This window comes from Phlebotomus papatasi, chromosome 3 (genome assembly GCF_024763615.1).
Source record: "Phlebotomus papatasi isolate M1 chromosome 3, Ppap_2.1, whole genome shotgun sequence".
NCBI lineage: Eukaryota > Metazoa > Arthropoda > Insecta > Diptera > Psychodidae > Phlebotomus > Phlebotomus papatasi.
This window is the reverse complement of record NC_077224.1, coordinates 89,499,997-89,524,416: the sequence shown is the minus strand read 5'-3', so window position 1 is coordinate 89,524,416 and position 24,420 is coordinate 89,499,997. Positions and strand designations below refer to the sequence as shown.

At 32.9% G+C, this 24,420-nt stretch overlaps 1 protein-coding gene across 3 annotated transcripts; it reads left to right on the top strand.

Moving 5' to 3' along the window:
- The first annotated feature begins 3,953 nt into the window (after window positions 1-3,953).
- LOC129806309 (ATP-binding cassette sub-family G member 4) lies at window positions 3,954-22,830 on the top strand. 3 transcript variants are annotated; one of them, XM_055854785.1, is made up of 12 exons: window positions 3,961-4,225; window positions 7,464-7,652; window positions 7,753-8,052; window positions 18,573-18,880; window positions 18,944-19,089; window positions 19,158-19,396; window positions 20,262-20,629; window positions 20,900-20,945; window positions 21,720-21,820; window positions 21,892-22,047; window positions 22,118-22,323; window positions 22,383-22,830. In XM_055854785.1, exons 3-12 carry the CDS (start codon window positions 7,776-7,778, stop codon window positions 22,522-22,524), a joined length of 1,989 nt encoding a protein of 662 aa, XP_055710760.1. In that variant the 5' UTR covers window positions 3,961-4,225; window positions 7,464-7,652; window positions 7,753-7,775; the 3' UTR covers window positions 22,525-22,830. The 3 variants fall into 3 exon arrangements, with proteins under 3 accessions (XP_055710763.1, XP_055710760.1, XP_055710762.1); XM_055854787.1 differs by having other exon boundaries at window positions 3,999-4,225; window positions 7,464-7,666; XM_055854788.1 differs by lacking the exon at window positions 7,464-7,652 and having other exon boundaries at window positions 3,954-4,225.
- The last annotated feature ends 1,590 nt before the right edge of the window (window positions 22,831-24,420 follow it).

Sequence of the window (24,420 nt, the reverse complement as noted above, 5' to 3'; positions counted from 1 at the left end):
AACTAGAAACAAAAAGGAGTAAAAAATTATATTTGACTAGAAATATTAAGTTTTGATCGGGAAAATTCTCAATATTTTTCAATTTCAATTTCAATTCAATGTGTTTCTTCTAATATGCTTACAAAATTTACAAAATTGTTTGGATTTATCTACCCAAGAAGCAAAATATTTGCTTTATAGAATTCAAATTTTGACAAGTCTTTTAGTGCACCTTTGAAAAACTTTCATGAGAATTTTGTGTTCAAATTCCTGTAAAAGCTTTTAAATCTCTTAAGTATGCACAACTTTGCTTTCAGCAATCTCATTGGAGGAACCAAGCACAATTATAGCGATTTTCTTACTATAACGCATTATTTAGAGAATTCCGCAGGACTTTATTACAAAAGTGCTTCTTGGGTAAGTTCTTTATTTTTTTGCTAAAACTTGTACAAAAAAGACATTGCTTTCAAATTTCTGAATTGCATACTGGTCAAATTTAACTTTTTGCTGGTCAAATCTAATTTTTGACTGCTAATTTGTACAGTGAAAAATATTATTTAATGCATCATAGTACGGTGGGTATAATAAACTGACCGGTCGCGGTGCCTGGACCTGCTTCGGGAACACATCAACACACTATTCATAATACAGGCTTTAGACCTAAGACTTAGACATATGGCTGAGCTTCTATAATTCCTTATTAGTTAACATTTTTCGAGAAATTTTGACTGAGAATTGCATTATTATTACTGATTATTATTTGGTCTCTACACATTATATAAATTTATGTCTATATTGAAGAGTTTTTCCTGCACAAGCCGTGAATTTGCAACAATATGGACATACTTTTCTCTCATGATCCATTTGTGGCTCTTAAGTCTTGGATAAAAAGTAACCAGACAAAAAATTTGAAATTCGATATTTAAAAAATAAAGGAGACCCTAGTCTTTAGATTTTTACCATAATTAGCTTCCATACATCTCCTTATACGTTCAAAGTTTTAATTCACTCGAATAAATCGTGTATTTAAGACTCAGAGTTCTCACTATTTTTATAAGAAATACCTGAGCTTTTTCTGAACTAAATAATAAAACAGAAAAGACATTTTTTCTTGTGTTAATTTATTTCATGCGCGCATAGAAAAATTTTATTAATGTTTTTTACAAAATTTTAATCATGATTTTACGATGAAAAATTTACAAAATGTGTTTTAACCTTTTGTTTAAATTAAGTTTAAATGTTTCCTGTATCATTTATTAAATATTTTGTGTCAAATATTTACACGGTTTTAGTATATAGTTATTTCAGTATGTTCCTGAGTTGTTTAGTATTTACCTGGGTATTTTTTGCGCTATAAGAAAGCTATATGTTTTTTATGAGGCATGTGATAACCCTCTTGTCGTGAGAGGGTTAAATAGGAAAACTCCAGTTGAATGCTGAACTCTCACCAAGAATTAAAAAAAAGTCTAATTAAAGCTATCAAACTAAAAATTGTGAAATTTCTTAGCCATATCATTTGTTCTTGACGTAATTGATAACCCAAAAATGCGATGGTAGGAACAGCAATTGTTTATTGAGAGAAAAATGTAATGTAAATTCCGAAACTCTACCCCAACAAAAAGTGCAGCATCGCAATATACATATATTATGTACGAAAGATTGTAACTAACAGGCATCAATAAAGTAAATATAGTTGTGAAAACTAGAGAAGTTTCAGCAAGTCTAGCTTATCAACACTGATTGCGGGTCAATGAATTAAAATTCCATTACTCAATGTGTGGTGTGAGGCAAAAAGAATTAATTTTGACGATTGTGATAAGAAAATATTCTTCCCACTTTTCATTTCAAAGAAACAGCAAAAATATAGTTGCACTAAATTGTTTTGCTCAAAATGAGAAAAGCGCGGGGCTATTTAAGTAATGTAATGGTAAGTAATTTTAAAGAAGATTTTAGAATCAAGAGAAAAATTGAATTAATATAAATGTCAGAGATGAAATCAATATTTGGCTGTATGGGGCAGTATTTTGGTAAAGATGGCCAGCAGAAATCCAAATTGTCTGATATTAATTCAAAGTGAGAATAATGGCTCGGCATGCTTTTTAGATCAGGAAAATTTCATGAAATCAAAATTGAAATAATTTTCTTTCTCACACATTTTGTTTATGCCTATCTCATTCTTGTGCATTCCAAATTTGATTGAGCTAATTTGAATTCATTGTGACATTCAAAATAAGAAGAAGAATACGAAAGAGTGAGATAGACATATCCAATAGATAGAAAAGCATGCAAATTTCGAAGTCAAGAAATTTTCCTGATCTAAAAGGTGTGCCGGCGTCATAAGAAATTTAAATTGGTCAGGTAAACAAAATTTAATTACTATAACAATGGAGTTTAGTCGAATTTGTTCAGTAGAAAATCAATTTCGATTACTAAAATAATAGATTTTTCGAACAAATAACAATAACTTAATCAGTAAAATAACAATTTCGATCAGTAAATTCAACCCCAAACAATTAAAAATGTTTATTTTAGTCAGTAAAAGAATATGAATTTTGTTCAGCAAAATAATTGAATTTAGTTGGTAGGGAAACAAATTTTATCGTTATATCAATATAAATGGACTTAATTTTCTACAGTATCATTAATATCAGATGACATAGATAAATTAGAGTCAAAACTTTTAGACTTTATTTAGAAGAAGAAGAAGGGTACGAAAGAGTGGGATAGACATTCAAAACGTTTCAGAAAGAAAAGGATATATATTTGGATTTCATGAAATTTTCCTTATTCAAAAGGTGTACGCTGTACAGGAGCCATATTAAAATTGTTTATTAAAATTACAATACAATATTAAAAATTATTATTTAAAATTATTTATTTAAAAATAATTATGGTAATTTGTTTTAAAAACTATTTGGTTTGTGAAGGAAAATAACGTAAATTTTGATTTCATGGTTTTACCCTGCTTAAGAGATTTCGGGAAGCATTAAAATCAAATTATAAATTTTTTACTGATCGAAATTACAATGTTGATGATCATTCCAACGTTTTCACTAACCACATTAATTACTTCTTTACTTTATTATATTATTTTTCTTAAATTACTTTATGATTTTTTATTTTTTATTATTTTTTATTTATTTTACTCATTTTTTCAATATTTATTATTATTATATTATTAATTAAAAACTTTATTATGATATTTTTATTGTTTATTTATTCTGATATTTTAATTACCGTCTTTATTAAATTATTTCTTATTAAATATTAAATCTTTTAGTGGTATCCTGATCCTCAGCAAATGTTGGAAAATTCCGAAAATTCACAACAGGGTTGTGGGAAAGAAAGGACCAACAAAAAGATATCTGCTACGTCTGATACAAGAATATTTTTACAAATAATTTTTTGTAAGTACAAATAAAATTTAGTGCACAATACATTAATTTAGATCTTGATAAAAAAAAGTCTGAGGTATTTCAAACGTCCCCCCATCTCCCCTATTAAAATGATAATCAATTGGATTTTTTTTAAACAGGAAAATCTACATTGAATAATTATTTTAAAAATAATCTGCGTTTCTAATGTATTAGTTATTCTGCGGAGTATAATATATTTGTTCATTACCTCTACAAGTTGTATGTAAAGTTCAGTATGTAATCAACTTTATGTTTATTAATCAATGTTGCAATAATACGGGCAAATTTCATGAATAATGGCTATTCATGACTATTTGAGATTTTATGTAGCTCATCTTCTTGAATATTTGATAGATATTGCAAATGAATTGGAAGCTGGATGTAGGTTTATTTTAGGTATTTGTAGATAGTTTAAGTAATGAAAAGATTTTTTTCTGAGTGTACCTGCAAATGTTAAAAATCAAATAAACCATTTCTTACAAAGAGAATGTCGACTCGTCACATTTTATTCCCATTACTTTGTTCGGTGGACTTTCGATGGGGAACTGACATGATGTAGTGCAATCGGTAGGTGTCGATGAGGCATTCTGTTGTGAGGAAAATAATCAAGAAAAGCCCATGATCGCGCAACGTTCGTTTTCCAGTTTGCCTTCAACTTGTGTCCCGCGAAGTTGTATTTCTTCATTCGCACTTGAAATTTCGTACGATGAACACCAAAATTTACCAAACAAAGTTACTAAACTCCAGTTGAGCTATTTTAAATTGCATTAGTTTACAATAAAAGTTATATTTGGTGATAGGAAGAAATATTGTGGTTAAATTTGTGAAATGTAAGTGGAAAAACGATTAAATTAGCAATTTTTTTAGTGATATACAGAATTGTGCTTTTTTTCTTTAATTACTTATTCAGCTGTGAAGTAACATAAAAAAGATGGAAATTTTTAAACAGAACCTACTACTGAATATTCATATGAGTTTCAAACGAGCTGCAATTATGTGTTTCTATTCAGAATAGAATACGATAAGAAGTTTATTCGACGAAAATGTTTCATTTTGTTTTTGCAAATTTTTAATACGATCACATAAAATTCTGTGCTAATGTTTCAATGCTAAATTCTGTTTTAAAGGAAGTTCAATTTAAACGCTGTGTCATAATCGAGCTGCAATAGATATTTAATAAATTCGCTGAATGATTCTAAGAAGATTACTGTGCAATCTCTATGATTTTAGTGTAAAAGAAATTACTGATAATTACTAAGTACAATCGTGGGTACTTCTTTATTCACTTTTTCTGTGTTCCACATTAAAATGATTATCATGGAAGACCTCAAAAAGATGGAAACACTACCTTGGCACTTTGTGCTAAATTTTTTAAATTATTCTTATTCTAAAATATTTTTTTACAAGATTACAAGATTACTAGAAGTGACGTCAAAGATTTAATGAAAATGATTACAAAAACATATATTATTTTAAAGTTTTGCGTGTTTTCACAAGATATTTTCCTGTGAAAGGAATTTTTATTGCTCGAACTTTGATAGTGAGAGCAGTAGATATGTATAATTGATTAATTTTGAGTTAGATATCATAGTATCAACCAAATTATTGAGTTACTGTTAACTATTGAGAATTTCAATTGAAAATTGATAAAGTAATTTAATGTTTCACTCGTTGTACTGAAGGAGATTTGAAAAGGACGTAAAGTATATAGGCGGAAGTACGCTACCTACGGAGGACTCAGGTTTCGAACAACTCATTTTTTTCAATATGTTTTTAATTGCCAGTCCAATGCTTTATATTTTCTGAAAAAAGCCATGGGTCAAATCCATTAAAAACCTAAAAAAAATGAGTTTTCCGAAGGTTGAGTCATTCGAAGGTAGCACGCTTTTCCCTATCCTTACAGAATTATGCACACATTTCAAACATTAGAATACACCGGGGGAATCAACCGATTTGGACGGAATCCTTCACTTTAATAAGTGATCCTCCTGATTTACTGGCTTTTGGCAAAAAACTGCATTTTAAACTTTGAATTGTGATAGTTTATGGTTAAAACCTTTATATTGAAATTACTTTGGTAAAAACTTGATTCCTTGCAAAAAATCTCATGATTTCAAAAAGTTTAAAATTGTTCTAAATATAGGGTGGAATCACCAGTTCTCGCCAGTGCCCCACTTCTCGCCACTTACATTGAAATCGCTATTTTTCGCAATTTATGAAATAAATGAGTCGCAATTTTTTTTGTATTGTTTCTGCTTCTACGCATAGAATCGAAAAATAATAATTATTCGTTTTCGATTCACGATTTTAATCACTTTTTAGAGCAATATTTTAAGCAAGTGCATCGAATCCAACATCTCTTAATAAATGTACTAAGTGTCGTCAAATTTTCATCAGGCCAAAAATACCTATTTGGGTAAATAATTTGTCTATTGAATATTTAATTGCACTTGTGGAATACATAAAATTTGTATTTAGTCAATTAATATTTCATTTTATATTATTTTTGTATAAAAATGAGGCATGGCGAGAAGTGGTAATATTCTGGAATTCATTTTACCACCTGTCACCATATCTTTTCAATAGGCGACGCTAACTTCACTTCGTACATTCTCAGTTGTCAAATCTGCATTGTTTACTTTCTGCAAAAGCCCCATAATTTGATTTCTCAAATAAAAGTGAAGAAAAATCATTTAAAGAGAGTAATAATAAAGTGATCACAAGGAAAGAGAAATGGTGAATGTATTCTTTTCATAGCATTGCCTAAAATAACCGAGTGTGGTTCTTTTCAAGTGGGTGGCGAGAAGTGGTTACAAATTTTACAAAACTGGCGAAAAGTGGTAAAAAGTGGCGACCAAATGGTTATTTTTGCATTATTAATAAAAATCAGTTTTTTAAGTAGCCCAGCGTTATGTTCTAGGATTATTGTTTTCACGTATCTAGAGCCAATACATCTAAGTAACTTTGTGTCAAATTTGACTTATCTTGTAACAAGGATTCAAAAGTTATGTTTAAATGAATTTAATTTTTTCCTAAACATGGCGATAGCCGGTTATTCCACCCTAATATAAAATCGTAATAAACTGGTTACTAATAATCTTTCATTATAATGTGTTAGTGATATTAGTTATGCACAATTTCGGGCACACTGTAAAGCTTTCGTTAGACAAGAGCTTTTGTCCAGCCTCCAGCTCTCAAAGTTTTCAAAATATTATGCCCAAGACGCACTTACGACTAAAGCCGAGAGACGGCTTAACGTAATTATATTCGAAATAATGATAAGATTACATTTCTACCAGTTTCTGACTAATCCATATCTCAGTCTAAGTCAAAAACGGTATATTTAGTGGGAAATGGATGGGAAAATAGTCAAATCATTTTTTGATTATAATTGTTAAACAATCTCACGGCTTAAGTCGTAATTGTGTCTGGGCCACTTATAAACCTAGTCCTACGTGACAGTTTCACTTCAAATCTCGATTGATTGACAGAGTTTAGGCTATATAGTTAAATCTTTTATCTGAAGCCTGTATAATACGACTTATTAACCAGTTTGAATTTAGAATCGGTTATATACCGGTACACCAAAAAACAAAAACAAAGAATGCAGAAAAATTCTCGGAACCCTTGTGATTTCGAGCATTTCGCGAATGATACTCTGCTATTATTTTTTCATTAGAAAAGCGTTGTTCAACAACACCATAGATAAGAATCAATTCCATATCTAATACCTTTGAATTGTTTATATCCACAATTCTCACCAAGTGATATCAATTTTCTGAGAAGTTCAAAGTTCGATCATATCGTTAAATCGTGCGATTCATAAGAATTTTATGCAGGAAGTTGAGGGCAGGTTTGACCATTGGTCTCAGTTGAGTCTACGTCAAAAGTAGGGCATTAGTTCCATTGATCCCTGTCTAAAACAAAGAATGTGAAAAAGATGAATTAGCAATAATTCAAATCAGGAGACCGTACAACCAAGGTCATACGTTGATCTATTCCTATAAAACAAGCTTATATAAAGTGTATTTCTTTCTTTCCTACTTGTTTCCCGCCAATACATCAAAGTGCTTTGCAACAACAAATTCATATTTAAGACTTTATTATCAAGACAGCTAAGAAAAAAGGAAATTATCAGATATTGATAAAATATTGACGGGGTTTTCACTCCCACTGTTCACTTTGCCCATTATCAGTGCCTTGTCTCAGTTCAACTTAAGACTTCGATCGTGCTGGTCGCGTGCAACTGCAATCGCGGTAAAGAAACTAAAGTGATAAGAATTTTGCAAAATTTGTTTTCGCTTTTCTTTTTGTGAAGTGGACAATTTTCCTAAGAAATTGCTGTTCTGTCTTGCAGAAATTCTGCAGTGTCACCGAAAGATGAATGATCTTGTGCAAGAAGGACTTAGAGCTGAATTTGCTCTAACAAATACACCATCAGCTGCTGATGCACCTCCAGTGTACAAATCCACCACAATTCCATATGACAAAGGAAGTGATCCAAATGGAACTATTCAACATTCAAATAATACGGGAAATAATCAAAATGAAAATGGAATTGTGGAATTGAAATCATTCTCAAATCTTCCAGTTAGAGATCCCGTGGACATCCAATTTAAAGATATCACCTACTGTGTCAACGTAGGATTCCGACAAGGTTAGTAACAGTGAGAAATTTAAAAAAGGGGTGACAAAGCTTCGTAGATTTGCAACATGCTCGAATTTGTAACTATGCAATTATCTTTAAAAATTAGTACCTTTTTATTTGTATTGACGAATATTACTAGTATCAGTCTGAGGGCTTTGGCAGACCTGAGGATTAGCCGAGAGGCGGCTTAGCGTAAATATATTAGAAATAAAGGTCAAACTACATTTCCATAATTTTCCACTAAGTCGTCTCTCGGCTTAAGTCGTAAGTGTGTCTAGGGCATAACGCTGCTATCACAATTTTGTGATGATTCACATAATTTATCATTAATAAGCTTTTAAAGTTTGTTTTATTCAGATTGGAAAAGCCGAACTTGTTACACAAAATTGACTCAAATTAATTTTAAAACAATAATAAAAATTATTATTGCGGTTAACAATATTGTCTTTAAGCCAAATCGGTCTTAATAAATTTCTATTCTCGTATTTAAAATTATTTATGACGATAAATAAGATAAATAACACTGAATAAATGTTGACATAAATGGGGACTTACTAGTAGTTCTCTGAGTTTTCCTGAAGCGCCCGGACGAAATTACGATATAACTGAATTTCAAATAAATTTGTTCAGTTCAAAATTACATTTAATAAGATAACCTTTAAATTAACTAAAACTCATCCAAGAGCTTTTTTACTTAACTTTGAATATTTGTTTGAAGGAGTTTTTCAATAACTTTGCCATTTATGGATGAAATATCAACTTAGACAATTTTTAAATATATCCACAAATTGTGAAAGTCAATATAATCGTTTCAAAATATTCAGGAAAAATATTATATGGGATTGAAGGACAATTAAGGTTATATTATTGAGACAATTTTAGATAAATTGGGTTCCCAAAAATCCTGTAAGGGAAACTGAGGCACTACAAAACACGTGGTAGCACCAAATACTAATTTTTATTTCTAAACTACTTGGACTATCTCGACCATTTCTTCAGTGGACAAGCATCCCTATAATGACTATAAATTTCTATAAGTCTTATCCTCTGAAATCGAATATTTTATTAAAAAATCGCAGTGTTTGGTGGTGTCCCAGTTTCCCCTAAGTCGATGTCTTAAGTCGTTTGACCTCTAGTCGTGGTCACCACCAGACGGACAGAGAAGGATAGTGATGTCATTATTCGTAAAATTCCATTAAAATAGGAGACTGAACATCTGAACACTTCGGACAGATAAATTCTGTGACTTTTAAAAATAGTGGAATTATATATACTACTCTGGCCTCTCGCTGTAGAGTTCGAGCAATAAAAAAGAATAATCCATCATGATTCATCAAAATGAACTGTGACGAAAATTCCTCACAAAGTCCAATATTCTCCATTAAATCACTTAAATTCTTTGTTCAACAGAAGCTCCAACAAAGTCCTATATCAGCACTTTTGACTTATCAATTAATACTTTTGTGATTATGAATTTCTAAGATTAGATCATTCCACCACGTCTCTTTGTTCAAAATTTTCACCCAATAATCAATTCAGTGAATGTATGTACTTTTCTGTCCACAGAAAAAAAATAATCGAAGAAAAGCAAACGATCATTGATTGTGATTAAAGTTCTTGTTTATTTTAAAATCAGTGTAAAAAGCAGAGAAATTTATTTCTATAAAAGTATGAAGAATTCAAAACTAAATGGTGTTTACTTGAAAATTATTCCATAAATACACAGTTTAAATTTTTCGAGTGAGATAAAAGTTCATTGGCGATAATGTATCATACGTAATATACTCATAATAGTTGACAGAGGCACGATTGAGGCATACCCATATGAGAAATACCACTTTACAATTTGTCAATAATTCGCTATAAAAGTTTAAAGTCCAGAGTACAATCTTGGTCTTAACTAAAAAGATTGCACGATCGTTTTTGCTATTGACGTTTACCAGTATTTTCTTTTATTTTTTTTATTTTTTTTTTGGTTTTTCAAGTGAACAATGAATTTTTTGTTAGAAACTTGTCTTCAAAATTTAATTAATTCCCCCAAAAAATCATTATGTTTAGATAGATGAATTGAGTTTCTTAGGCGCAATAAGAAGAAGATCATTAATGTAAAACATATAAACAGGAATGACAAAGCGTGCTAGCTTTGCGGAATGCTTGGCTGCATAAGTGCATACCCTAAGTTTGGCATAATTTATTTAGATCTTAAATTTATTAAATTATTTAGCGGTCCTAACTGATAGGTAGGGTAAAGTGGTACAAGTTGGATAATGGAACAAGTTAAACAGGGCTTTTTTCTTGATAAATTTAGTACTTCATTTTTATTTGTATATTTTTAATGCTTTAGTTTTATAATTTGGTTACTTGTGCTTAAAAACAAATTTTGTACTGTATTTATCAAGAAAAAAGCCATGTCCAACTTGTACCGGCGAATTGTCCAACTTGTAACTCTAATTCCAAATTATATCACTTTACCCTAATGCATAATGCTTATAAGTTCCAGTGTTTCCCAAAGTATATTACATATATGAATTATTTCCTTTGATGTTTATCGGATTACAACCAATTTGAACAGATTACACAAAAGATTGCCAAAAATAGATCAGGAATAATACAATTGAATTTCAGATAAAAATTTATTATCGATGCATTATCTATCCGAAGCGGATTCAAAGACCTTTCCAAAGACTTGACCAAATTGGATAAAAAATATGATCTTTCTTTTTTTCGTTGTCTTTTGCATGACATTGAGAAAACATTATTAGAGATGATTCAAGGACAAGATATTTAAATTTAGCAACATTCAAAATAATTATAATATCTAAATTAATTATAAAATATCTAAATTTTCAGATAAAATTTCGGAGTTTGGCAGATAATTTTGTTGATAAGATGTTTTAGGTTTAAAATAAAGAAGAGTCAGTGGCTTATTCGAGCCTTTTTGGCATCTTGAACTCTTTTTTTTAATATCTTACTTTTTAACTCCATGTGCAAATATTGAAACGCGTACCCTGCACACTTAATGGTCTTTCTCCTGACATATATACAACCTGCGAAAGAACTTTTCCATCTTTCTGCTCTGGAGGTTGGTCACTAACTGTAAGACGGCGGTGGACGCTAATTACTTTCTTTCCCTTTCTACAACATGCTTTCAAGAGATTTGTGTCTGAAAAGTTAAATGAATTAAAAATAAAATAAATAAATAAAATAAAATGAATGAAATATTCTAAATGCTATACTTGGCATTGCACCGTAAGCAATTGTTGTGTGTCACATTTATTTATATATCTGGGTATTTTTGGACCTTTAGTCTCCCCTTATGAGAAAATTTTTATTCTAAAAGAGTAGTACGTTGTAAGCCCAGATGGGGCTCACTTAAATAGAAGAATACAAACTTAGAGGGAAATTGGAGAACTGAAGGTGCCACCCATTTTTCACTTCATGAGAGTGAACCGTCCACGGCGACTGATGCTCACTCACTGAAGACTGAGGACATTTACCTAACAGTAAGAGCCCCAAAGCAACCTTTCAGCACCCATGAGGATGGTAGGGGTTGGGCGTGTCAAAGGAATAAAGGATTAGGATTGGTGGGTTGTGGCCGTCGACTGGGTTGACATGTTTCGAATAGGCCACACGCTCTACAATTCGGCCAATCCTGACAAAGCTGCCGTCCCTTGGCAGCGTGGTGAATGGTAGGAGCCCCAGGCCAGGACCGTATGCTACCAACCTGCTCCTTTAGCCCATAGCACCACAACACCTAGGAATCCAGTATACCAGGAAGGCGAATTAACCTTTAAGTTCCGTGTTACATAGAGCGCTCGAATCCACTTATCACCATGGATCGAATGATTAAGCAAGCTTAATCCCACAGTCCTATTAACTACTAGGCGCTGTGACCTGGTCTGCCACCGACCAGAAATGGAGGCCCCGCGAGAAGCTACAACATGGGAACGTGTTATAGCTACTCACTTCATTTGTAGGGGTGACACTCCCCGGACTCAATGATTGAGAAAGTGCCCGTGAGAAGCGCGAGCCAACAGAGTAGCTGTTTGGGCAAATCACATTCTTTGACGTGGGCATTCTAGAGATTTGGAGATCGCCTAAAATACCCGTGAAGAGCCAAAAAACCCACAGCACCTGTTGGAGCCAATCACTGCATTAGGAGTGGACACTTCCGCACATCACTGGCCGAAAACCCACAGTCCACGTAGGTCAAGCTAGTCTCGTTCCTCAATGCGCATTCCTCACACAGTACCCCTGTGTATACGGACATCTTGTCCTTTCCTGTGGCATTTTCCCAATCACTAAGTTTCTGTGATTGACTTCCTCAAAAACATCTGCAACGCTAACTTATCCGTCAACTGTCCTTTAACAATTACTTTCACAGAGCTCTGTTGTTTTGGTATTGTTGTCTGCATATTCATGGCAATTCCTTTTGGATCATGATCATGACGTTGACCTCAGTTCAGTTTTATCACTTTGATTACTCCTCCAATATCAAATTCCTCGGTGCTATTCTGACTGAATTTCCTTTGATCCAACCAGAAGTATCCATGTAGAAGCCTGCCAATAGTGTGACCTATTGGGAGCATTACGTCTTTGAAGTGAACAACTTCAGTGATTTCTAGTCACAAACTCTTTGTCGCGATTATCTTCAGCATCCAGAATACTACTGCCCCATGCCTTTGTACCCCGTGAAACTCCTGTCGCATATTAACTTGATATCTTCAGTGTTTAGTGTTGTCGACTCTTTCATTTAGTCTCTTCTGTTGTAGTTCATTTCTCTGATAAGGATCCTTTAACGGTCCTACTGGTTACATTTCTGTTGTCTTGCATTCGAATTAGATGTCATCCGTGTAGTAGAAGTTCGCTGTATTGTAGAATGTGCTCTCTGTCGAATACTGATCCTGTTGGTTTCCAATGTGAAGTCTTCTTTTCCTCCTTCAGGAACTAACTCGGTGCATTCGGCGCTTTCGTTCCCTGTTCCCTAACTTTGGGATGTAGTGATTATATGCATCATACACCTGGCCAGATTCTGTCCGCTTTGTTGTAATTGGATCGTACCTCTGGACCTAGGAATTTGATCATACCACTATCCCATGATTACCGTTTTCGTCATGCGAATCTTTTACCGACCGTGTGCTTTAGAGTTTATAACGTATCGCTCCTATTCTTTGAATATACCCCTCAGTACCGTTTCCTACTTATAATATTAAATAGCCTATCATTGATAAGTTGAAATTTATAATCCCTTCGCAGTCTTGTGTAACATAATACTATACGTGATGCTATCATTTTAATTTAGTATTAGTGGTCATTTAGTTCCAACAAGCCTCGTCTTGATTCAGAGTCCTGATTCTCGCGTAATTTGCTATCTATCGTGGTGTGAAATATGTTTCAACTTGAAATTTTCAAATGCTCGAACTCTACGAGAGAGAGAGTACTTTCCATCATCTTTAATTTCTGTCTCAACACCTAATCTTCTTCCAATCAATTCTACTTGCTTGGATAAAACCCGTTGACTCCACCCTTTCTCTATTCCTGTCTTCCCGTTTCTTCTTTCTAGGTGTTTCACGAAATATGTTTCATTATATTCGTTTGCTCCTTTCATACATGACAGTCAAATCTTGTAGAAGTCCCATTTACTAATTTTTTCGTAAATACTGTTGAAGATTCCATTGTTTTCTTGATGCCGTTCCCTTATGTCCAGAGCACAACAACCCTTGTCCCGCAAACATGCCTTCGAAATCTCATATGAGAGTGAGAGAGACGAACATACCTAGATCTCACTCATTCTCATTGAAACATCAGAAGCACGCCTACAAAACAAAAGTTAGTTTGCGTGGGAAATTATTCTACATAATGTTGGCTTTAGACCTCCGAACGTATACGTTGTGGTAGTTGGTTCATGTCTAATTCTATTATGATCTTGTCCGCACTATGTCTATATACACAATATGACGTTGTCTAAAAATTTTCACAATTATGATTTCTTTTTCCATAGTACCCCTATGTGTCATCTATCTCGTGTTATAGTAACGACTGTTATTACTTCGTACACCATCTCCCTTAAAACCTCAGTGTGAAACCCCTTCAGCATTCTATTTTTTTCTGTACTCCTATTGGATTCCATAGAATCTGTTTAGTTCATACACAACGCCATCTATTTGCGAATCCGTGCGATACTACTTTCAACTCAAAGTTTGAATATTTCAACCGTCAACCTAAATGAATATGTTGTCCTACTTTCTACCTGTGCACTTTCGACAGCTGAAAAAGGTTTTTCCCTCATTATCCCGTGATCCTAAAAATGTGTACCTTTAATATGATTTGATTTCTGAATACTAAAAATATTCATCCCATAAAGTGTAATAAAATATCACTGATTCACAGATTTGAAATTCTTAACACCGAATCTTGAATTAACGCGTTTATTTTGAACTATACTTTACTTTCCATTTACTAAATTCTAGTGAATTACAACATGCGATTAATCATAAGTTGAATTACAACATGCGATAGACGTCGGGATTCTCTTACATTAACTGTTTTACTCGATATCCCCGAGATATTGTAAAAGTCCTTTGACTATTTTAAAACCGACCATCAAAAATAACCTTCTTTTCCTTCAAGATCTGTCTAATTTAATGAATCCTCAGATGCCGCAATAAATGCTTTGATGCTAGATTGCTTACACGTCATATTGAGATATTCTTAGATAACTCCCAAAATTTTCGGATTTCTTTAACGTTTAACCCATCCGCATCTATCACATATTATATCTCTCAAAACCTAGATTATCCTGGATTAACCATTTCTGTACAATTGTCATACGCATCTTTGCCGGAAAAGAATTTCTAGTTACTTTATTATCTTGCATAACACGGTAAGCATAACCCGACGGTCTTACAAATAGGTTTCGCATATTTGCTCCAGCTTCGTGGAAGATCATACATGTTCTCTACTTGATCACCTCTTTCTCTCTCTTCATGTAAAATCCAGGACAAACTTCCTTTTCATGTAATTTCACTGTGCCATGTAAACAAATTATGATTGAAAAAAATTCAAAACGAAGAATTCATTCAGTGACTGTTATGAGATCCACACGCTAGAGAAAGTGATATATGTCTTTTACATTATTGAAGAAATTTTGACGGTTTTCCCTGGCATCAACAATTTACTTCAATATGGCAAATATTGACGAACATTTATTATAGTGTGTAGAGGCCATTAATGTTCCGAATGACAGCGTGTTCCTATTCCTCCCATTTAGATAATTCCTTCTCTCGCAATATTGATCTATAAGTCTCTAAGGAGTCATTTTCAAAATACGAACAGTCCATCTGTAGTATTTCCATATATCGCCTGTACGTTACGATCTTCTGTTGATGTAGATGGTTCGACAAAGCCTTTCCCAATCAATAAACTACTATATTTTCTGCGCGAGTGTTGCACAACTGAAGTAAATTTCTATGCCGCAAATGTTTTCTAAAATAAACGTCGATATGGTTATGTGTGATTATATTCCCTATCGTACTCAACCTAAATCTACACGCGATTTAGTGTCTTTATGTTACGTAGCCCTGTATTCCCGTATGTATTAAGAATTCTAAATAGACTATACTAATATTAAGACTTTTTCAAAATAATATCTAATTGTTACTGAATTCGACTTATATAACCGTTGAATTACCCGTCTTATTTATTTATCATATATCTGCCGTCTTAAGAATATTCTTGATATTAAATTATCTGAAATCCGTTTACTTAAAGTTTGAGTTACCCCTTTTATTCTAAAATATTCCTTTTTTTTGATTGACCAGATCCAAATGTATGTAGTTGGGGAAGTTCCTTCGGCATGGCGTCACGACATAATGTTCTTTCGAAGATCCTTCAATTAGTTAATAAATTATCCGATGTCTAATATATTTTACAATTTGTGAAAAATGTGGTATGCAGCTGTATACATTTTAAAAGCATTACACATATCTATTTATGAGGGTTTTATTGCAAGGGATAAGTTTTCAACCCGAGTATCTGACCATCTCGGAAATCCCAAGACCCGCCTAATGAGTGGTACATATTGTAAAATTGAAAAAAAACCTTTCTGTAATAATTGCAATGCTGCCGACATGTCTATTTGAAAAAATCCCAAATTCTCTTGAGAGGTTTTGAACTAATGAGTCCCTGCAATATGTTCGTTCGGGTTTCCCTAATTTGCTTATCGATCCTCTTGCATTTATTTTATGATCCCTGAATGAGGTGTTGTTTTTCGCCCCTTAACCCAGACGCATTTCTTTTTGGGTCTAAGCAATTGAAAAACTCATTTAGACCATTTCCTCTAACGCATCCTTTCAATATAACATTAAGTTTGCCGACGTGTCGGGTCCCTTTGTCTGCAAAAATATTTCAATATTTTACAGCCCCTATCATAAACCTAAGTTTGTACCCTTCTCTACCAGCATTTTTTTGGGTTATTCCCATACTTTCGAAAATGGATTACTCATCTTTATCATTTTCTTTCCTTTCTTCTTATATTTCAACATTATCATTATGAATTCCAATTTTTAATATTTTAATATGTCCTTCAATTCCGTGACCGCATTAATGTTCGTTAAGCATATGTGATATTGATCCTTGATCGCGTAAACTTTCTGAAGATACGTATGTAATATCAAACGTCTTATCACTTATGGATATCAATATAAACCTCTGAAATTTATAATTGCGGTTCATCTTCGCTTTCAAATGTGTCCTACTCTTCAACTTATGTTGCTTATACAACTAAAATTATGATTTCTCCTAAGATAAAGTCTTTACGAATTCTTCCAAATTCCCAATTTTGATTCAATTTACAACTGCAATGAAAAATCTCATTCACACACGCTTTCGAGGGCCCTCTATCACACAACAATCACACAGATCATTCATCGACACAGCTTCTAAGTTCCATTTGCAATTATTCTATGTCTAATCCGAAATGTTATAATCTTATTACTAGATGAAATTTTCGCTTTTCGTTGACCTCTTAAATTTTCCAATATTTATTCGTCATCGACAGGGTGGTAAGTACGTGATCGCCTCGAAAAGCGTATTTGCCAATGTTCCGCAGAATACTTTTGCTCAATTAATATTTTAATTTAACCTGCATAATCCTACGAAATAACTCCCTTGCATAGCCCTACAGACTTTTAAATTATTTTGCTAACATCCTCTGATCTCGATCATAAATTTACTGAGTTGCGCACTAAACGTGGTTCTTGGTAAATCATGAAAAACTCGCGTTCGATCTATTAAAATAGTTGTCTCAAATGTAGATTAATACCTTTTCTATTAAATTGATCACTATGTATTTCCGTAAAGATGTGGTCATCATGGGACGTGAAAACAATTGTCTATCAAAATGGGACTAATAGTGATTTTGAAGACTATAACACAGATGCAACTAAATAATGAAGTTATGGAGGACTTGTATCCGAAATTATCACTAACGAACTTTTCATTTGTGGTCATGATTTAGATTTAGATCCATAGTAAATTTAAAACACATTCAAGATGATATTTATAATTTTTAGTTATCGTTTGCACAAATTTCCCAGCAAATCATCCCTCACTTTTCCTTTGATGATAACACGTCAAATATTTGATTGATATTATATATACTTCTATGAAATTGGCACTCATTATATCTGTAGCTACGATTGCTCAATATAAATAACTTTTTCTAGAAATTTAATTGGAATGGACTTATCTGAAAATCTTTCTCCGATGATCTCTCTGTACTAAGACCTCCATCCTCACAATTACTTTCTTAAAGAATTCCTCGCTCTTATCTTAAGGCTCCACAATCTCCTGGCACCACAATACGATGTCTCCTCCGCGTTGGCTTAGTGATCCCGCTGGACTCCCCAGTCATCTGCAGACTTTCCTCGACAGGAATGCTCCATCTTATCTTCTTTGTTCTCGTAGTATCACTGAACTTTACACATCTCGACCACAATGCAAGATTAATTAAAGTCTCAATACAACAACTGTAACAATTAATTCAACTGTTCTTTTCGCGATCCACTTTTGGGGATTGGGGATCCCACTTCTGAATTTGTAAGCCCAGATGGGGCTCACTTAAATAGAAGAATACAAACTTAGAGGGAAATTGGAGAACTGAAGGTGCCACCCATTTTTCACTTCATGAGAGTGAACCGTCCACGGCGACTGATGCTCACTCACTGAAGACTGAGGACATTTACCTAACAGTAAGAGCCCCAAAGCAACCTTTCAGCACCCATGAGGATGGTAGGGGTTGGGCGTGTCAAAGGAATAAAGGATTAGGATTGGTGGGTTGTGGCCGTCGACTGGGTTGACATGTTTCGAATAGGCCACACGCTCTACAACGTAATGTTCTTTTTAAAATATTTGTTAAAGAACTAAAACAAACATATTCTTTTTTATTTAAGAATATATTCCACAAATATTTACTTTAAGAATATTTAATTAGCAAATCGAATTTAATGTTCTTGTTCTACAAATTGCAGGAAAAAAAGAGATTCTTCACAAAGTCAATGGAAAATTTCCCGGTGGACAATTAATTGCCATCATGGGGCCATCTGGGGCGGGCAAAAGTACCCTCCTGGATGTCCTTTCCGGCTACAAAAAGAGCAATGTCAATGGGGCTATTTATGTGAATGGGCGTATCAGAAATTTGAATGCATTCCGGAAAATGACATGCTACATAACGCAGGATGATCATCTACAGGAACTATTAACCGTCCTGGAAAATATGAGAATAGCTGCTGATTTCAAATTGGGACCACACTATCCTATTCAGGAGAAAGATGCCCGGGTAATTTTTCTTTTTATTTTCTCTTAAATTTTCTTTCAGATTTATTGAAAATTTTCCTTTTAGATCGAAGACATTCTGACGGTTCTTGGTCTCTATGAGCATCAATTTACCCTCGCTGGTCGTTTGTCTGGTGGACAGAAGAAGCGTCTTTCAATAGCTCTGGAATTAATCAGTAATCCAACAATTATGTTCCTCGATGAGCCAACAACGTAAGAATAGCAGTATTGAGTTGCCTTGAATGACTATCTTAATGGCACTTTTTTTTTATGCCTTACAGTGGACTCGATAGCTTTTCTTGCACACAAGTTGTTGATCTACTGAAACAACTTGCTGGTCAAGGACGTACAATTATTTGCACAATTCACCAGCCATCCGCTAAACTCTTTGCCGAATTCGATCAAGTATACGTGCTTTCACTTGGCGAGTGCCTCTATCAAGGTAGCACCGGCAATCTCGTGCCATACCTGCAATCAATTAATCTTCCATGTCCAAAGTATCACAATCCAGCTGACTACAGTGAGTATTTTTGGGATTTTTTAAAGAAATTTAATGGGAGAAATTATCAACCCGTTTAAGTGTGTTTTTTATTGTATCATCTACATTGCAATCCCTAAGAAAATTGAATTAATCGGAATGGTCTCAGAATAAGAATAAGCACGAATTGGTTTCCGAATATTAGGAAAAGAACATAAAACTTTGAATACATTATTTTGACGAGTCTTTGGGATGGCCAAGTTGATTAAAGCGAAGCTCTCAATTTCAAATAATAATGGTTGATTTTTCCTAAAATGGATATATTTTTGGTTGTCACTCTTAAGATAATTATCCAAATTTGATTATTGATAATGCGAACGAAAGGCCTTGAAAAGACAAAAGTTGTTTATAAAATTTTATTGAATTTTTGTTTTTCAATCAGTTGATATCTTAATATTTAATGTCTTTATCATTTTGTTAAATGAATGCTCCTTTTCCAGTATTCTTTTTCACATCTTTTATGGCCAATTTTTAGTTTAATGCTCGAATAAAGATTTTACTTATGTGACATATCATTAGCTACTTTCTTCAGCTTGAACGTCGAACAGAATTTTAATGAGCTTTTTTTATTCTCTTAATAAGAATCCCACTTAACGTGAGCTAAAATAAACTCATCATTTCTGATTTATCAGAAATTACAATAAATGGGGAATAAAATTTGTTGGTGAAAATTTTCATTGCCACATTATATCACATCTTACAATTCGCACTTCCACATTTTTGTTTATTAAAACAAAAAGAATATCCCGCGATTAGATGCGAATTTTGAGAAACAATTCTTGACCTTTATTCGCAATACAATCTCTCTATTTCTTCTTTCTCTTCTTTCTGCTCTTTTTCTTGTTAGTCATTGAGCTGGCCTGTGGAGAGCATGGTGATGATAAGATTCAGCATATGGTTGCCGGGATGGGCAATGGAGAATGCATGGATTGGTTTGGAGATCCCTCAAAAGTTCTCAAATTGGAGACACTTAGAATGAAGTATCCACTTCAGAGACCTGCCAAGGAAAACACAATTCTTCAGGCCACTAATCAATGGAATCAGCTCAAGACTCTCATGAGAAGAGGAATAATCCGCGGCAAGAGAGATACAACGCTCACACATCTTAGGATTGGTGTCAATATTATTGTTGCTGTTATGTTGGGCTTCCTGTTCATAGAAGGTGGCAATGAAGGTTCCAGAGTCCTGGACAATTACAATCTTATGTTTGCCAATGTGAGTAAATCTCAGTTTTATTGTTAGACCATTTTAGAGGCACACAATCTCACATATTGATAAGGGAATAAATAAACAGATAACTTGAACTTGACAGAGCAACATTCTTCGTCCAAAATTATCATTCATTTCCACAGATTATAAAAATTTCAATTAATACGAGGATTTACGTGGGTCTCTAAAATTTTATTTGACTTATCTCTTTTCAAATATGACAATCATCCTGAAATCTGCTTCGAAACACTTTTGATATTATTTATTTTTTTGCAGCTCATGCATCATTCCATGACAACAATGATGTTGACTGTATTAACATGTAAGTATAGTTTATTTCAAATTCAAAAAAATTACATTTACCGTCAAAGAATCACCGCTTTTTTTAATTCTCGAAATATATTTATGAATTATTTTATTAATCCAAGAAAATCGTAATTGTTAGTGAAACATGGGGCAAAATGTGACAAGACGAATGTTTTATTTGTTTTATATGGTCTTCTAAAAGGATTAAGAAGTTTCTAATCAACGCATACATTTTTCTTAAAAATCATATTCCTCTATCTCGAAGAAAAATACATTTTTCGAGGATGAATTTGTGGGTCTTATCATAAAATCTGAAACAAATATTAATAGACATGGGGTAAATTGTGACAGGGTAATATTAATATAAAATATATTCCTACCCAAGAAGCAATTTTTTCTTAATATAGTCTTGTAGATTCCCCTAAGTAAGACATTACAGAATCAAAAATCTTTTTATTTGCTTATAACGCTCTTGGTTCCATCACTAAGATTATTCTAAGTAAAGTGGCGCACTCTTAAGAATCTTAAAAGCGTCTATAGGAAATTCAACAGAAATTTCTCACTTTGTCTCTTAAAAGTGCACTAAAGGCTTGTCTTAATACTTGGTTTTATAAGGCAGCTATTTTAATTTTCATTAATGAGTTCTATTTATTGTTCTTGATTTTTTTAATAGGAGCATTATTTATACAATTAAATCTTTTGACGATTTCGTTAAAAATGTGACAATATATGTTATTTTGCTTTTAACATAGCATAAATTAATAAATATATTTGTTAAATTGTTTTACAGTCCCTACAGAAATGGCAATTCTCAGGAAGGAGCATTTCAATAGATATTATTCCCTAAAGTCATATTACACATCTGTAACGTTACTGGATATCCCGATGGCGGTAAGTTTTAGAGCTAAAGTATTATCCACGTGCAATCAAAAAAAAAATTATTTTTTAACAACTTTTTGTAGACGTTCTGCTGTTTCATTTACACAGTAATTGTGTACTTCTTGAGTTACCAACCACCTGAAGTTTTCCGATTTGCAATGTTTTTCACCATTTCCCTATTGGTGGCCTTTGTTGCACAAAGTATTGGACTAATGGTCGGTGCTTGGTTTAACGTTGTGGTCAGTATTAAAATTTACAATGTCATCAGTGCAATTGAATATTATTAAAATTCTCTTTCTAATTTATCAGAATGGGACATTTATTGCACCAGTCTCTTCAATTCCAATGATGATGTTTGCAGGATTCGGTGTAACACTTCGTGATCTACCTCCATATCTCAAATGGGGAAGCTATATATCATATCTGAGATATGGCCTAGAAGGATATGTTGGTGCAATTTACGGAGAAAATCGCGCAACGCTAGTCTGTGAAGCCAAACCCTATTGTCACTTCAAGTAAAATAATAATTCAGATAAATTAGTGAAAGTGATTAATATAAAAATTTCCTTTACAGATACCCAAAAAGATTTCTCCATGAAATTTCAATGGAGGGTGATCAATTCTGGACTGATGTGTATGCTCTCTGTATTAATATGATTTTATTCAGAATTTTGGCATATGTACTCCTAAGAGCCAAACTAAGGGCTGTGAGATAATTAAGTTTTAAATATTACCTGCACAAATATATAACTATGTTATTGCTATATTGTTAAATTTTATAGATAAATATTTTTTGGTAGTTTTAAGAAATAAAAAAATTTTAGGGAAAATCGCATAAGAAATTATTTCCTTTTCTTCCAAATAATTAAAGACAAATCTCGAGAAATTTTTTGCCTAAAGAATAACGAATGAATATTCTTGCCTAAAGAATAACGTCCACCCAAAATTTTTTAAATTACATTGGTTTTGTGTCTGATGTGCCTGATCGTCAAAAAATAAATTTTTATATTTCAATATTCAAATACTATAGATGGTTTTAATAAAAAACTTGCTCTACTGTTGAAAGCTGGTAATAATCAAACAAAACATCGCATTTAAATAAATAATCCACGCCCCTTGCGATGCTTATAATTTTTTTTACATCACTGCTGTTTCAATGGAACGGTTATAGGGTCGCAATTCCCAAATGGCACTGTGTGACTTGAGACAAGAAATTACGTTATAAAGATATAATTTTTAGATGAATGTTACCATGCTTTGCGCGGTCTCAAGCTTCATAATGACTAAATTTTCCTTATGCTTCTGAATAAATGTGACTTTTAGAAATATATTTAAAAACAAGACATTGTTCCCTAGTTTTTTAAAATGTGGGTGTGATGCGTCACATTTATTGTAAAACATGTGAAAAAATTAATTATTATGAAGCATGGGACCGTGGAAAGCATTGGCATTTTCCCTTACATGTTGAATGCTACATCAGCAGAATGACTGGATTTTGACTAGTATTCGTATGGCTTCAATAAAAATAGAGGTAAGTTTAGTGACGACGTCATCGTGTCTGTTTAATATCGTGATACCAGAAGTCATGAAGAAACAAGTAATTCCTTTTTTGGATTCAAAGCTTCCGGTATTCTTTAAAAGCAGCTCCTTTTTCTCAATTGAAAGAACTAAAATGTTTTCTACAAAGCTATCAACCCTTGGTATGGGTCTCTCTTAGTAGATCAAATAGAATCTTTTACTCAAATGTCTGCTCACATCAATCACTCACACGTCAAAGTCTGTTTACATCAATATATCACCACTAGTACTTTTTGAACTTCTTGTTTCTAAAAGATTATAATTGACCTACTGAGGAAGCTCCATATCAAGGGTCGAAAGCTTTGGAGAAAAATTTGTGTTGTTTTTTAAATTGATAAAAAAGTTGCATCTGAAGAACACCGGAAGATTTGAATCCAACATCATCCGTCAGATGGCCTACATATAAAATTCCTTTTCTTATTATTTTTATTATAATTTGTTACTAGGGTCGTAAAATTATACGGGATTACAGTGAAAATATTTGGTTTTCGGTGGAGCTAAAAGACACAATAAAGAGATTGCACTTATTTGTATTAGGTTTTGTCTTCAAGTGTGGCATAATCTATTTTTTTCTATTCATCTCATACATTCATACACTCAGAAAAATAAACGAGTAGAATTTACTATGTTAAATTAAAACTCTTTTTCGTTATGATTTTCTATTAATTATATTTTAGAGTAAATTTTACTTCTATTTACGTGTAATATCCAGAACATTTGTTTCAATTTTTTCCATATGAACTTTGTCAGACGAAAATCTTCTTGACTGATTAAAACGAAACCATTTAAGGTTTTACAACGAAATTTTACATCGAAAAGGTGTAATAACTACATCGATTTCTGACGAGTTAATTCAACTCACTCGTAGAGTTGTTTTAACTTTATTAACTAAAGTTTACGAAGAAAAAGAGTATTAACATCGATATTTTTCGAGTTAATTCATCTCGGTAATAAAGTTGTTGTAACTCTACTGTTTGTTTCTTTGTGTAAAGACATATGATTTAGTTCTGAGATGGCTTAGCCTTTTTTTCACG

Bases quoted from the DNA above. Each gene is read 5' to 3' on its own strand.
- LOC129806309 (XM_055854788.1), top strand. From the start codon at position 7,776: ATGAATGATCTTGTGCAAGAAGGACTTAGAGCTGAATTTGCTCTAACA. The intron at 19,397-20,261 runs GTGAGTATTTTT...TTTTCTTGTTAG, and splicing joins TCACAATCCAGCTGACTACA to TCATTGAGCTGGCCTGTGGA. The intron at 20,630-20,899 runs GTGAGTAAATCT...ATTTTTTTGCAG, and splicing joins ACAATCTTATGTTTGCCAAT to CTCATGCATCATTCCATGAC.